Raw genomic sequence first — 12,732 nt, forward strand, 5'->3', positions numbered from 1 at the left:
TCCTGTTAACCCCTTGGAAAAAGTAAACTTCTTTCTCTCCCTTTTTGTGAATCTCACTAGGCTCCCTCTTTCTCTACTGTCTGCTCTTCTGCAAATTCTTTTAAACTTTCTCCCCACAAGAGTCTCCCTCAGTACTAGGGCTCTGGTGGGAGAAACAGGATAGCCAAAAGCCTTGAACTTAATCCTTACTCCTCTTTTGTACTGCTTCCCTCTCCCACTCAGGCAAGTGGGCCTCCAACTCCTCCCACTTTATTCTGTTATCCACAAGCAAACACACTCAGTGACTCCCTGAAAAATTCACCACCTCCTGCTCTGTAGCAGAGGCATTTTTCAGGGGGGGGGGGGGGGTCACATTAGCATAGAAGTCTGTTTTAGGCTGGCATTTCAAGGGGCTATTTTAAAACTGCTATACTATTAGTATTAAGTACAGCTAATAGGCATAGGCAAGGCTGATCTTTTGATTTATATGCTCCTCAGCCAATTAGGAAGGGGACATTCCTCTTGTAGGGTTTTTTTCTGCTTTTTCTTTTCATTTCTTTCATCAGATGCACATATTTCTGCAGCCACAGTATGGCATGGAAACATTGTCTCGTCAAACCCGTTGCCCAGGTTACAGCTTTTGTCTCTGTGCAGCTAGAAAATGTTAACCAAGCAGAGGGGTAATTCCATGTGCAAGCTGTCTTCAGCTTGAATCTTTCATGAAGGAAGTAAAGGAACTGAAAGAGGAAGTGGCAAGAGTGAGAAGCATTTGGAGAATGAGAGATACATCGAAGAAATACTTCATGAGGCACCAAATAGTTCCAGCAGTGGAGAAGAAGAGGCCATATAGAGGGAGGACAGCTGGACTCAGATTATAGGACCCTGCAGGATCGATACTGTGATTCCACCTGCCCTTGAACTGAAGAACCGGTATATAACCCTGGAAATGGAGGAGATGAGAGCATTCCAGGGAAAGGAAGGACCAAAGCTCAACATCCCCAAAGTTGCTGGAACCGTCCCCACTAGGAGGCAAAATATAGTGATGGTTGGCGATTCCCATCTGAGGGGTACAGAGGTATCCATCTGCAGATGGACATATTGTTCCAGGAGGTGTGCTATCTGCCTGATGTCAGAATTTGAGATGTTATGTAGAGCTTGTCAATACTCATCAAGCCTCATGACTATTATTCGATGCTGCTTATCCATGTTGACACAAACAATATTGCTAGGAACCCCTCCAAATGTATCAAAAGTGGCTTTATGGCTCTTGGAGACAGTAAAGCAGAGAGATGTTCAGGTGGTATGTTCATCACTCCTCCCTATCAAAGATAAAGGTCAAAGCAGAGAAGCTCACATCCTGGAGATGAATAAGCAGCTGAATGGATGATGTTGTTAAGAGCATTTTGGTTTCCTGAACCATGGGATGATTTTCCAAGGACTGCTGAGCAGAGATGCGGTGCATCTATCAAAGAAGGCTAACCTACCGAAGAAAGCAGCAGACTTGATAACCTACTGAAGAGTGATCAAAGCCCCCAGGTAAGTATAAGCCCTCAGATATGTTAAGAATTAAATACCTCTGCACAAATAGGAAAAAGGGGCAATATCTGGAAAACAGTATATACTTATTTCCCATAGTATGGGAAATAAGGTTCTGGATTTAGAGACTGTGATGAAATAGGCTGATTTGGATTTAGCGGCGATCACTGACATGTGGTTCAGGAAGTATCATGATGAGATATAGTTATACCAGACTATAATCTGTTCAAGAAAGACAGGGTAGGAAGAAAAGGAGGGGTAGTGGCATTATATATTAAAGATCATATTAAAGCCACACTAGCCACACAGGACCTACAGGGTAAGGAATAGGGACTGTGGGCCAATCTGGAAAGAAGGAATGTAAATGTATTTACATTGGTGTGATACACAGCCTTCTTCACAGAAGTAGACAGAAATTTAATTGAAGACCTCCAAATTATAACTGTAAGAGGGGAGGTAATATTAATAGGTGATTATAATATGCCAGATGTTAATAGGGTATTCTTATTGTGTTGTATCCTTATTGTGTCGTATCTTAGAAGTAGTGGCAATTCTTATGTTCTTATTCTAAAGTTAAAAGGGAATAGATTCCGTACAAACGTAAGGAAGTTCTTCTTCACTCAGAGAGTGGTAGAAAACTGGAACACTCTTCCGGAGGCTGTTATAGGGGAAAACACCCTCCAGGGATTCAAGACATGATAGATATGATAGAGATAAGATATAGATATGATAGAGATATGATATAGATATGATAGAGATATGATATAGATATGATAGATATGATATAGATATGATATAGATATGATAGAGACCTTCAAGACCTTCAAGATCATGAGGGGCATAGAGAAGGTGGATAGGGACAGATTCTTTAGACTGAAGGGGACAGCAAATACGAGGGGGCATTCTGAGAAACTGAAAGGAGACAGGTTCAAAACAAATGCAAGGAAGTTTTTTTTTCACCCAAAGGGTCGTGGACACTTGGAATTCGCTACCGGAGGAAGTGATCAGGCAGAATACGGTACAAGGATTCAAACAGGGATTGGATGGATTCCTGAGGGATAAAGGGATCGTGGGATACTGAGGGAGGAGCTGGGATGTAACACAAGTATAGGAAGTAAATCAGGTAATGAGTATAAACTAACCTGGTCGTGCATGTGCAAGACCGGAGGGCTAGGACTTCGATAGGAAGGCAGGACTTAAATGGGAAACCAAGGTGGCAAGGGAGCCCCTTGTGATGATTCAGACAGGTCCATAGCCCCAGGTACATTACATAGATTGTGAGCCCACCGGGACAGAGAGGGAAAATGCTTGAGTACCTGATTGTAAAAACCGCTTAGATAACCTTGATAGGCGGTATATAAAATCCTAATAAACTTGAAACTTGAAACTGTTTTGGGCCGCCGCGGGAGCGGACTGCTGGGCGGGATGGACCTGTGGTCTGACCCGGCGGAGGCACTGCTTATGTTCTTATGTTCTTATGTTCTTAAGACAAAGTTAGATAAGTTCCTGCTGAACCAGAATGTACGCAGGTAAGGCTAGACTCAGGGCACTGTTCTTTGATCTATGGGCTGCCACGGGAGCGGACTGCTGGGCACGTTGGACCACTGGTCTGACCCAGCAGTGGCAATTCTTATGTTCTTATGGATATCCAGGATTCTTGACAGGGAGAATTGTGCCAACAGCTGGTAATGAAACTCACCCAGGGTGGGACCATATTAGACTTAGAGAGGATGTTTCTGATTTTATAATGGGTGATCTGGTATCCAGTGATCACCAAATGGTGTAGTTTAATATTAAAGATCCAAATAATCTGAAGGAGAAATATTGATAACTATATTTCATCAAAAATAATCAATATTGATTACCATTTATAATATGAAAATAGGTATAATGATAGGGGGAATAGACTTCAGACACCCCTGAATTATGATGTCTTATTATTCATGCACTACTTGTATGGGGTAAATTTAATCATAGGCCAAAATAACCCCTGCAAATTCTTTGAATACAGATTTTCTGCCATGAATAAAGTTAGGCACTTAGCTCATATCTTCCGAGATCCCAACGGGAACCTGTTTCACTATTTGCTTCATCAAGGGATTCAAAGGAAAAAGTTTTCTATCTTAGTGCCATAAATTGAATAAACATTGGGCTCTCTTCCTGCCCATTGTCTTTCAAACATATATTTCTGTTCTGTGTTCACAGCTGAAGCACTGGGAGCGGGTTTGCAGAAGACAAAAGCAAATATGGCTGGAGGTGTGGTAGAACCTGATCAATTTTCAGAGGATTGTTTTTATGAGTTGCTAACTAAACTAAAGGTAGACAAAGCAGTGGGGCCAAGGATACTGAAGGAACTTAGGGAAGTTCTTGTGGCTCCACTCATTGACCTTTACAATATTCCTCTAGAGTTGGAAGTGGTACCAGAGGACTGAAGAAGGGCAGATGTAGTCCTTCTCCACAAAAGTGGAATTAAGGAAGAAGTAGGAAACTACTGGCCCATAAGTTTGACTTCTGTGGTACACAAATTAATAGAAACACTTTTAAAACAGAGAATAGTGAAGTTTATTGTTTGTTGAAAACTTCTATACCACTACTAATGTCTGGGTAGTCAATTCAGAACAGTCTACATGAACTGCTGTACATGAGCTGTTACAACACAGAGTCTGGATGTTTCTATGATGATTATCAATACTTGAGCTTCTTTAAAGGTGGTTTTCTGCACAGCCTCTGATGGTATTCACTGATGGTTTAGTATACAATTTATACACACTATCTTTCCTTATATATACACTAGGGAATACTCTTGTATTCACCCTATATATACATTCATCTTGCATATTTATACCACAGTACATTCAAACTACATATATAAACACATAGGGCCTCTTTTGCAAAGCCGTTTAGCATGGGCTGCTGCGGTAATGGCCCCAAAGCCCATAGAGATTTAAAGGGCTTCAGGGCTGTTGCTGCGCAGCTTTGTAAAACAGGCCCATAATACTAGTATTGTGTACTATGCTAATTTTAAATCCTACTTATTTATTCACATAGTTCCTGTACTATGTACTATATTAGGATATTATGCATGTAACCAATATGTTAACCGTATAGTTTTATGCAGTATATAAATTGTTATATAAATAAATAAATATTTATCCTAGATTCACACATCTCCTGATTATTCTTGTTATCTGTACTTTATCCATCATAACCTCAGTGTTCTGGGTATATTTACTGTGATTCATCCTATTGTATTTTTAGTGGGAGTAGCCAGCTATTTCCTCTATATTGCAACTCCCCTATCTGTTACAGTAGTCTGTAAAAAGGAGTGGTTATCCTTTTCTTGAACTTTCCGGTGTCCAGTTCTAGTTTTAATTCCTTCAGAAAGGAGTTTCACCATGTTGGAGCCATCACTGAGAACATTCTTGTCCTGATGCTTTTGTATCTGATGTCTCTGAAGGAGAGTATTTCCAATAGATATTCTTGGCTTGGTTATGTAGTCTGGCTGATAGATATTGCAGTTCTGAGAGATGGATGATTTTGTGTGTCAGCAACAAGTTTTTGAATTTCACCCTGCTTTCAATCGGGAGCCAGTGAAACTCTATCAGTAGTGGGGTGGCACTCATCTGCCCGATTTTCCAAGCAGAAATCTTGCTGCTGTATTTTATACAAACTGGATCTGCCTGATCATGTACCTTGGAATGCCCAGTAGGATTTCATTGCAGTAGTCAAAGATTGAGAGTACTAGGGATATTATTATGTTAGACATTGCTTGATGAGTGAGGTAGGGTTTTAGTCCTCTAACCCAGTAGAGTTTGCCATAGGCATTTTTCATGATGTGCTAGATATGTTATGTCCAGGTTTGGGTCTAGCCATACTTCTAAGTTTCTCACCCCCCTCTTTGGTTGATTTTATGGAATTGCCATTCAGGGTTATTTGGTATCTTGGGCTATTTCCTCCCCATTTGTTAATTAGAAGTTCTGTTTTTAACTTGTTAGCTACCAGTCCATTTGTTTGGAACCATCTGAAGATTTTCTCTAGGCCTCTGTTTAGTCTTTGCATCCTGTTTCTTCAGTGGGATGATCAGTTTCTGGAATCCAGTAGATTACAGGACCCAAGGCAACATGGATTCACAAGATACAGGTCTTGTCATACAAATCTGATCAATTTCTGTGACTTGGTGACCAGAGAATTGGATACAGAAAGTATGTTAGATGTGGTATATTTAGATTTTATCAAAACCTTTGACAGTGTTCCAAGCAGGCATTTAATAATAAATAAACTGAGTGCCCTCTGGAAGGGCCCTAAAATGATGGACTGGTTGAGTGGAAGGTGACAGAGGGGTCAATGGATCACTCTGAGGAAAGGGATGTTACCAGTGGGGTGCCTTGAGGTTCTGTTCTTGAGCCTATTCTTTTTAACATTTTTATAGGCGAAATTGCTGAAGGGCTTTTAGGTAAGAGTTGCCTCTTTGCGGATGATACCAAAATCTGCAATAGAGTAGATACTCCGGATGGTGTGAATAACATGAAGAAAGACTGAAGTTTGAAGAATGCTCTAAAATTTGGCAGCTAAAACTTAATGCTAAGAAATTCAAGGTCATTCATTTGGGCTGCAAAACTCAAGGGAACTGTACAGTTTAGGGGTGAAGAACTTTTGTACATGAAAGAGGAGTAGGGCTTGGTGTGATAGTATATGATGATCTTAAGGTTGCAATGAGGTTGAAAAGGTGCCGGTGAAAGCTAGAAGGATGCTTGGGTGCATAGGGAGAGGAATGGCCAATAGGAAAAAGGAGGTATTAATACACCTGGTTCATAGACAACGGCGCGAAAGACAAAAGTGCGCACCGACAATTGAGCGCAGTGCGCGCCGCCGTGCCGCTCTAAATTACAATTTTTAGGGGCTCCGACGGGGGTTTTTGTTGGGGAACTCCCCCAGTTTACTTAATAGACATCACGCCGGCGTTATGAGGGGTTTGGGGGTATGTAACCCTCCACATTTTACTGTAAACTGAACTTTTTCCCTAAAAACAGGGAAAAAGTTAAGTTTTCAGTAAAATGTGGGGGGTTACAACCCCCCACACCCCACAACGCCCCCACAACGCGGCGCGATGTCTATTAAGTATAGTGGGGGGGTTACCCCCCACGCCCCCCCATTGGAGCGCTAAAAACAGTAATTTAGAGCGGTGTGACGGCGCGCGCTGCGCTCAATTGTCTGGGCGCGCCTTTGTCCCGGCGCGCTTTTGACCTGACACCAATACCCCTATATGACTGGTGAGACCTCATTTAGAATATTGTGTACAATTCTGGAGACTTCACCTCCAAAAAGATATAAACAGAATGGAGTCAGTCCAGAGGAAGGCTACTAAAATGGTCAGAGGTCTACATCATAAGGCATATGGGGACATACTCAAAGGTCTCAATATGTGTACTTTGGAGGAAAGGTATGAGGGGAGAGATATGTGGAATAAATACATATGAGGTGAGTGTTTCAATTGAAAGGAAATTCAGAGTGAGTGGGCATGGGATGAAGTTAAGAGGTGATAGGCTCAGGAATAATCCAAGGAAATATTTTTTAACAGAAAGGGTGGTAGATGCATGAAATAGTATCCCATGTCTGAGTTCAAGAAACTTGGTGCAGGCATGTGGAATCTCTTAGGAAAAGGAGGAGATTGTGGAAGCAGCAGATGGGCCATTTGGCCTTTATCTGCCAACATGTTTCTATGTTTCAAAAGTTTTCAAAATGAACTTTGTCCAAACTTACCCCTCCAATCTTTATAGCCTTTATCTCTGTTATTTAGAACCCTTTGCTACCTTTTTGCTCAGGGGGGTCATAAATTCAGTCCTAACCTGCTTGCTGATACTGCCATTTGCTGTGTCACTTGGTGCCGATTGGTATGGTTATTTTTGTCTCACAGGAAATAGTGTAAGAAGACCAGATCATTTAATTTACTCCCCCTTTTACAAAACCCTGAAAGCATTTTTTAGTGCAGGCTGGCGCACTGAATGCTCTGCTCCTGACACTCGTTGAGTTCCTATGAGTGTCAGGAGTAGTTCAGAGTATTCAGCATATCTGCCTGCGCTAAAAACTGCTTTTGCGGTTTTGCAAAAAAAAAAAAAAAAAAAAGGGGGGTAGGTAACTGTTGAATTAACAGTTAGATTTTTTGGCTACTATAGGCAAGAATCATATTTGAACCAGGAATCATGGGAGTTGAAGAGCTATGGGGCTCATAATCGAAAGAGAAAAACGTCCAAAACCTGGCCTAAGTCGGCACTTGGATGAACATTTCTCAAAAACGTCAAAGCGCCGATGATAAAACTGGGTTTTGGACGTATTTAAAAATGACCTAGGCCTTCATAGTGCCGCTCAACGTCCAAAGCTAAATGGGGTGTTTTGGGAGGCGTGTCAAGGGCAAGAGTTGGGCGGGATGTGGGCTGGCTTAGACTTAGTCGTACAGCATGTATAACCGAAAGTTTAACAACAGAGCCTAGATGGAACTTGGACGTTGTGACTTAGACCATGTACAACATGGTCTGTCACAAAAACCCACCTAAACTCACCAGATAAGCACTGCAAACACATAACACAGACCCCCACCCACTACCCCAATGATCACCAATCCCCCCATCCCCATATAAATTTTATTCACAACTTTAAATTTCAGCCTCCAGACCATCATCACCTGGCCGCCTGGCATAGGAAAGCATAGTCGTCCAGCACAGAGGAAGCTGAAGTCGTTTTGGGGGTGGGTTAGGGACCCATAGAGAGGAGGACCCATGCCCATAAGCCCCTGTAATCACTGCATTGATACTGAAACATTTGCACTGTCCTATACACCCCCAAAACCCTTTTTTATTGGCATATAAGTGGCTCCTGCAGCCATACGGGCTATTGGGGTGGTAGCTAAGTGGGTCTAGGGGATTCTGGAGGTGGTTTGGGGGGCTCACTGTCACCTAGAAGGGAGCTGTAGTGAGGAGAATCCATGGCACCCTTTTTGTGAAGTTCACAGCGGTGCCCTGTAAGGTACCCCACTATTTAGGTGGCATGTCTGGGTGTGCAGTCCATCACTTTGCAGACCCCTCCCTTGTCCAACAGGGCTTGTTCTAGGTGTTTTGGACTTGGACGGAATGTTGGACGGAAATGTGGTATAAAGATAGATGATTTAGTGGCTTGGACGATCAGATCGGCACGACGTATAATTAGATGATTTTCGAAAGTAAAAAAAAGTTGGACATATCTTTCGAAAATGTGTCTTAGGCTCTTTTTAACTTTGGACGACTTGCGATATGGACGTAAATGGACTTAGACGTCCCTTTTGATTATGCCCCTCCACATGTTTAGGCAAGTTTTACCTGTTAACCTATGAATTAGCATGTGTACAATCAATTGATGCATGTTAAAATTCTAGTGTATGTTAATCAATGTTTAGTACAATGAACGTCTAATCATAGAAAAGTTTGAGATTTCTAAAACAAAACCCAAATTTTTGGTCCAAGCATATCTCTATTGACTCAACTAGAACAGCATATTATTTTACCACAAAATAATTCAGTAGGTTTGATGGCTCATTTTTTTTATAGGCTGCATTCATCTTAAATATTTTTCAGTCATACTTCGAATCATAGTCCATAAACCATTATTAAGGAAAACCCAAGGAAAGCCATTATGAGAGTAGGTAGTATGAAATCTTAACTATTCTTTTGCGATTGTGCCAGATACTTGTGATTTGGATTGGCAGAAGCAGGATACTAAGCAAGGTGGATCTTTCGTTTGACATTGTAATTCTTATGTTTCATATCACATGACATAATTTTGGACTTTTTCAAAATATTAGAAGTCAGTAGAACTATAGAAACATAAACACCCTTAATGTAAGTCTAGTTATTGAATCAAGATATTAAGGAGGGAATATTATCACTGTGGACTACTATTAAGTCAGGTTATTTTACCACAAATCGGGTTACATTTATCTGAAGAAATCTCCCAATTATATGCTGCAGCATGAAAGACTTACTTTCTGGAGGTACCCTGTCTTTGTGCGGACATCCTGATAAGCTGCGATGATGGGGGTATAATCCTGTTACATGTCCAGTTCCATCACAACCGGGTGTTGGACATTTGCTTTCTTTCTTTTCCGTTCTTGTAGAATCTATAATTTACACAAAATGCATACAGTAAATTAAGTATTCTAAAATTTTTTTTTTTTTTTTTTTTTAGTTTTTAAACTTTATTTAATGCAAGAAAATAAAAACCAATACACAGGCAGTATGCCAACAGCAAATTCACAATCTCTCACAAAAAATACAAAAAACACATCCCCTCCCTCCCCCCAACCGAGCAACAAAGCAGAATCGAAAAACAAAGAAAGAATAAAAGGAATCAAAAAAGACCCCTCCAGGAGCCATACTTAGCCCAGACGTGACGAAATGTTCCACAGGAATCATTGTTCAAAGCAGTCAATTTAGACATCAAATAAATTTGATCAATCCTACGCAAAAGATCAGAACGAGTTGGTAGATAAGTACGTTTCCAATGAGAAGCCACACAAAGTCTAGCCGCCGTAGCAACTAAAGCTATGAAATGGTTCTGATCAACATCTAGACTTCCCAAGGGAAAATTAAGCAAAAACACATCCATGCGTAATAGTATAGGGACATGTAATACAGTTGTCAACAGCTGTTGAACCATTTTCCAATATGGTACTATCAAAATACAATCCCACCAAATATGTCCAAAAGTGCCCAAACCACCACAATTACGCCAGCAATGCCCATCCCCACAATGATAGATACGGAGCACTCTTTCCGGTGTAAGGTACCACTGAAAGAGCATCTTATAGCCCTGTTCAACCAAAGGGGACGCTAAAGAAACTCTGAGTAAAGTACCATAAAGGCGTTCCCATTGTTTGAAGTCAAAGGTTGTACCCAATATGGTTTCCCATTTATGTTCATACGTGCGGGTCTGAGGTTTAGTGTATAAGAGAGCTTTATACAAACGAGAAATAAGGCCCCCTCCTAATCCCAATCTGAAAATTTGAAGGAAAGCAGAGTCCGCCCCCTCCCACTCAGGAATCACTTTTTTTATCAAAAAATCCCGAAGTTGGGCATAGGCAAAAAAATCCGTTGTTGGAAGATCATATAAAGCTTGCAAAGCGGCAAAGGGAATCAAATCTTCTCCCGAAATAAATTGGCCCAGCACCCGAAGACCCCCCTGTTCCCAGCGCCGAAAGATCCCAGTATCTCTAGCAGGTAAAAACCCAGGGGCAAATCTAATGGGAGTGGAAAAAAAGTAACGCTGGCGCGGAAACCAAGTCCGACGGACCTGACACCAAGCCTGCAAGGCACAGTCCATCCCATAGGAAGCTCCTGTTCGCAAATCCCGAAGGATCTCAAGAGACAGCCAAGGGAGTGCCGATAACGGATAGTTTGGTTGTAGGGCCTGTTCCAAAGATACCCAATGCTGAGATGGATAAGCCCAATGAAATAACACCTGTAGTTGGGCCGCATAATAATATGTAAAAAAATCAGGAACTCCCATCCCACCATGTAATCTATCCCAATACATACGTTCCCTTCGCACCCTCGGAGGTTTATGTGCCCAAATATAAGCAAAAGCCCGCCGTTGAAGTTTAAGCAAAAACTGTTTAGGTATTGAGAGAGGCAGGCAGGAAAACAAATATAAAAAGCGAGGCAACACATTCATACGCAAAGCACTAATCCTACCCATCCAAGATAAACGCAAACCCTCCCAACGGTCCAGATCCATAAACACAGTCCGCAGCAACGGAGGGTAATTTAGGGTAAAAAGATCGGAAAGTTGTGGAGAGATACGGACACCAAGATATCTAATAGATTTAGCCGCCCATCGAAATGAAAAGGCAGCACGCACTGTCACTACCAACGGTTCTGGAAGGGAGACATTAAGCAATTCAGATTTATCGATGTTAACCTTAAAACCAGCCACCTTGCCATATTGGTTCAAAACACAAAGAACTAATTTCAAAGACTGAAGCGGGCGAGTCAATGTAACCAAAATATCATCAGCATATAAAGAAATCTTATGCTCCTCACCGCCCACCACAATCCCATGAATATCCACATGGGCTCTAATAAGGGCTGCCAAAGGTTCCAAAACTAACGCAAAAATCAGGGGCGACAAGGGGCATCCCTGCCTAGTGCCTCTACGAATCGAAAAAGAGGCGGTATATCTCCCATTAATCCTCAAACAAGCCTCCGGATCAGTATACAATAACTTCACCCAATGATAAAATGCCCTCGATATCCCCATCCGCTTCAAAACCGCCAGCATGAAGGGCCAATAGACCTTATCAAAGGCTTTTTCAGCATCTATGGATAACAATACAGCTGGAATAGAACACCGATGGGCCACCCCAATAAGATCTAGCACTTTTCTAATATTATCACCAGGGTGCCTCCCTGATATAAAGCCACATTGATCCCCATGTACTAGGGAAGGTAAAAAACGTTGGAGACGGACAGCCAGAATGCGGGTAAACAACTTATAATCAACTCCCAACAGCGAAATGGGACGATAAGAACCGCAAAGAAGGGGATCTCTACCGGGTTTAAGAATAAGAGAGACCGCCGCTTGTCGAAACGAGTACGGCAAACCCTCCTCCTCCAAAAAAGAGTTAAACAACCGTGTAAGAGGATCCACTAGAAAATATTCCATTTTCTTATAAAATAAAGGCGAAAAACCATCCACCCCAGGTGCCCTAGATGCCGCTAAATGGCGTATAGCCGCTATCACCTCCACAGATTGAATAGGAGCAGAGAGCCAATCCGCATCGACCTCCACCAAGCGAGGCAAAGCCACACCAGACAGAAAGGCATCAATTTCCCCCTCCACAACTTCAGATTCCGGCGAATACAACATCTGATAGTAAGACAGAAACTCCTGGTGAATAGCTACCTCATCCGAGCAAAGCTGTCCCGCCGCATTACTAATCCTCGAGATAGAATGGCGTACTTGTGCCTGTTTAAGCTGCGTAGCCAACAAACGACCCGCCCTGTCTCCCCATTCAAAAAACCGTTGTTTCCGTCGTTGTAGGGCCCAGGCCATACCCTCTAAATCAAGCTCCTGCAAATCACGACGGCACTCCACCAACGCCTCCCTCCCCGTCACCGAAGGAGCTCATTTATGATTATTCTCCAATTGCCGAAGACGAGTCAACAACTTCAGCCTCCGGGCGACCCGACA

General features: G+C 42.1%; 1 protein-coding gene across 1 annotated transcript in view; it reads right to left on the bottom strand.

The window, feature by feature from the left end:
• The window catches only part of MYT1L (myelin transcription factor 1 like), a 612,659-nt gene that overhangs the window by 432,989 nt on the left and 166,938 nt on the right, over positions 1-12,732 (bottom strand). The window contains exon 8 of the mRNA XM_033939893.1: positions 9,527-9,661. Coding sequence (XP_033795784.1) covers positions 9,527-9,661 — 135 coding nt within the window. The remainder of the gene's footprint in view (positions 1-9,526; positions 9,662-12,732) is intronic.

This window comes from Geotrypetes seraphini, chromosome 3, assembly GCF_902459505.1.
Source record: "Geotrypetes seraphini chromosome 3, aGeoSer1.1, whole genome shotgun sequence".
In the NCBI taxonomy this organism is placed as follows: Eukaryota; Metazoa; Chordata; class Amphibia; order Gymnophiona; family Dermophiidae; genus Geotrypetes; species Geotrypetes seraphini.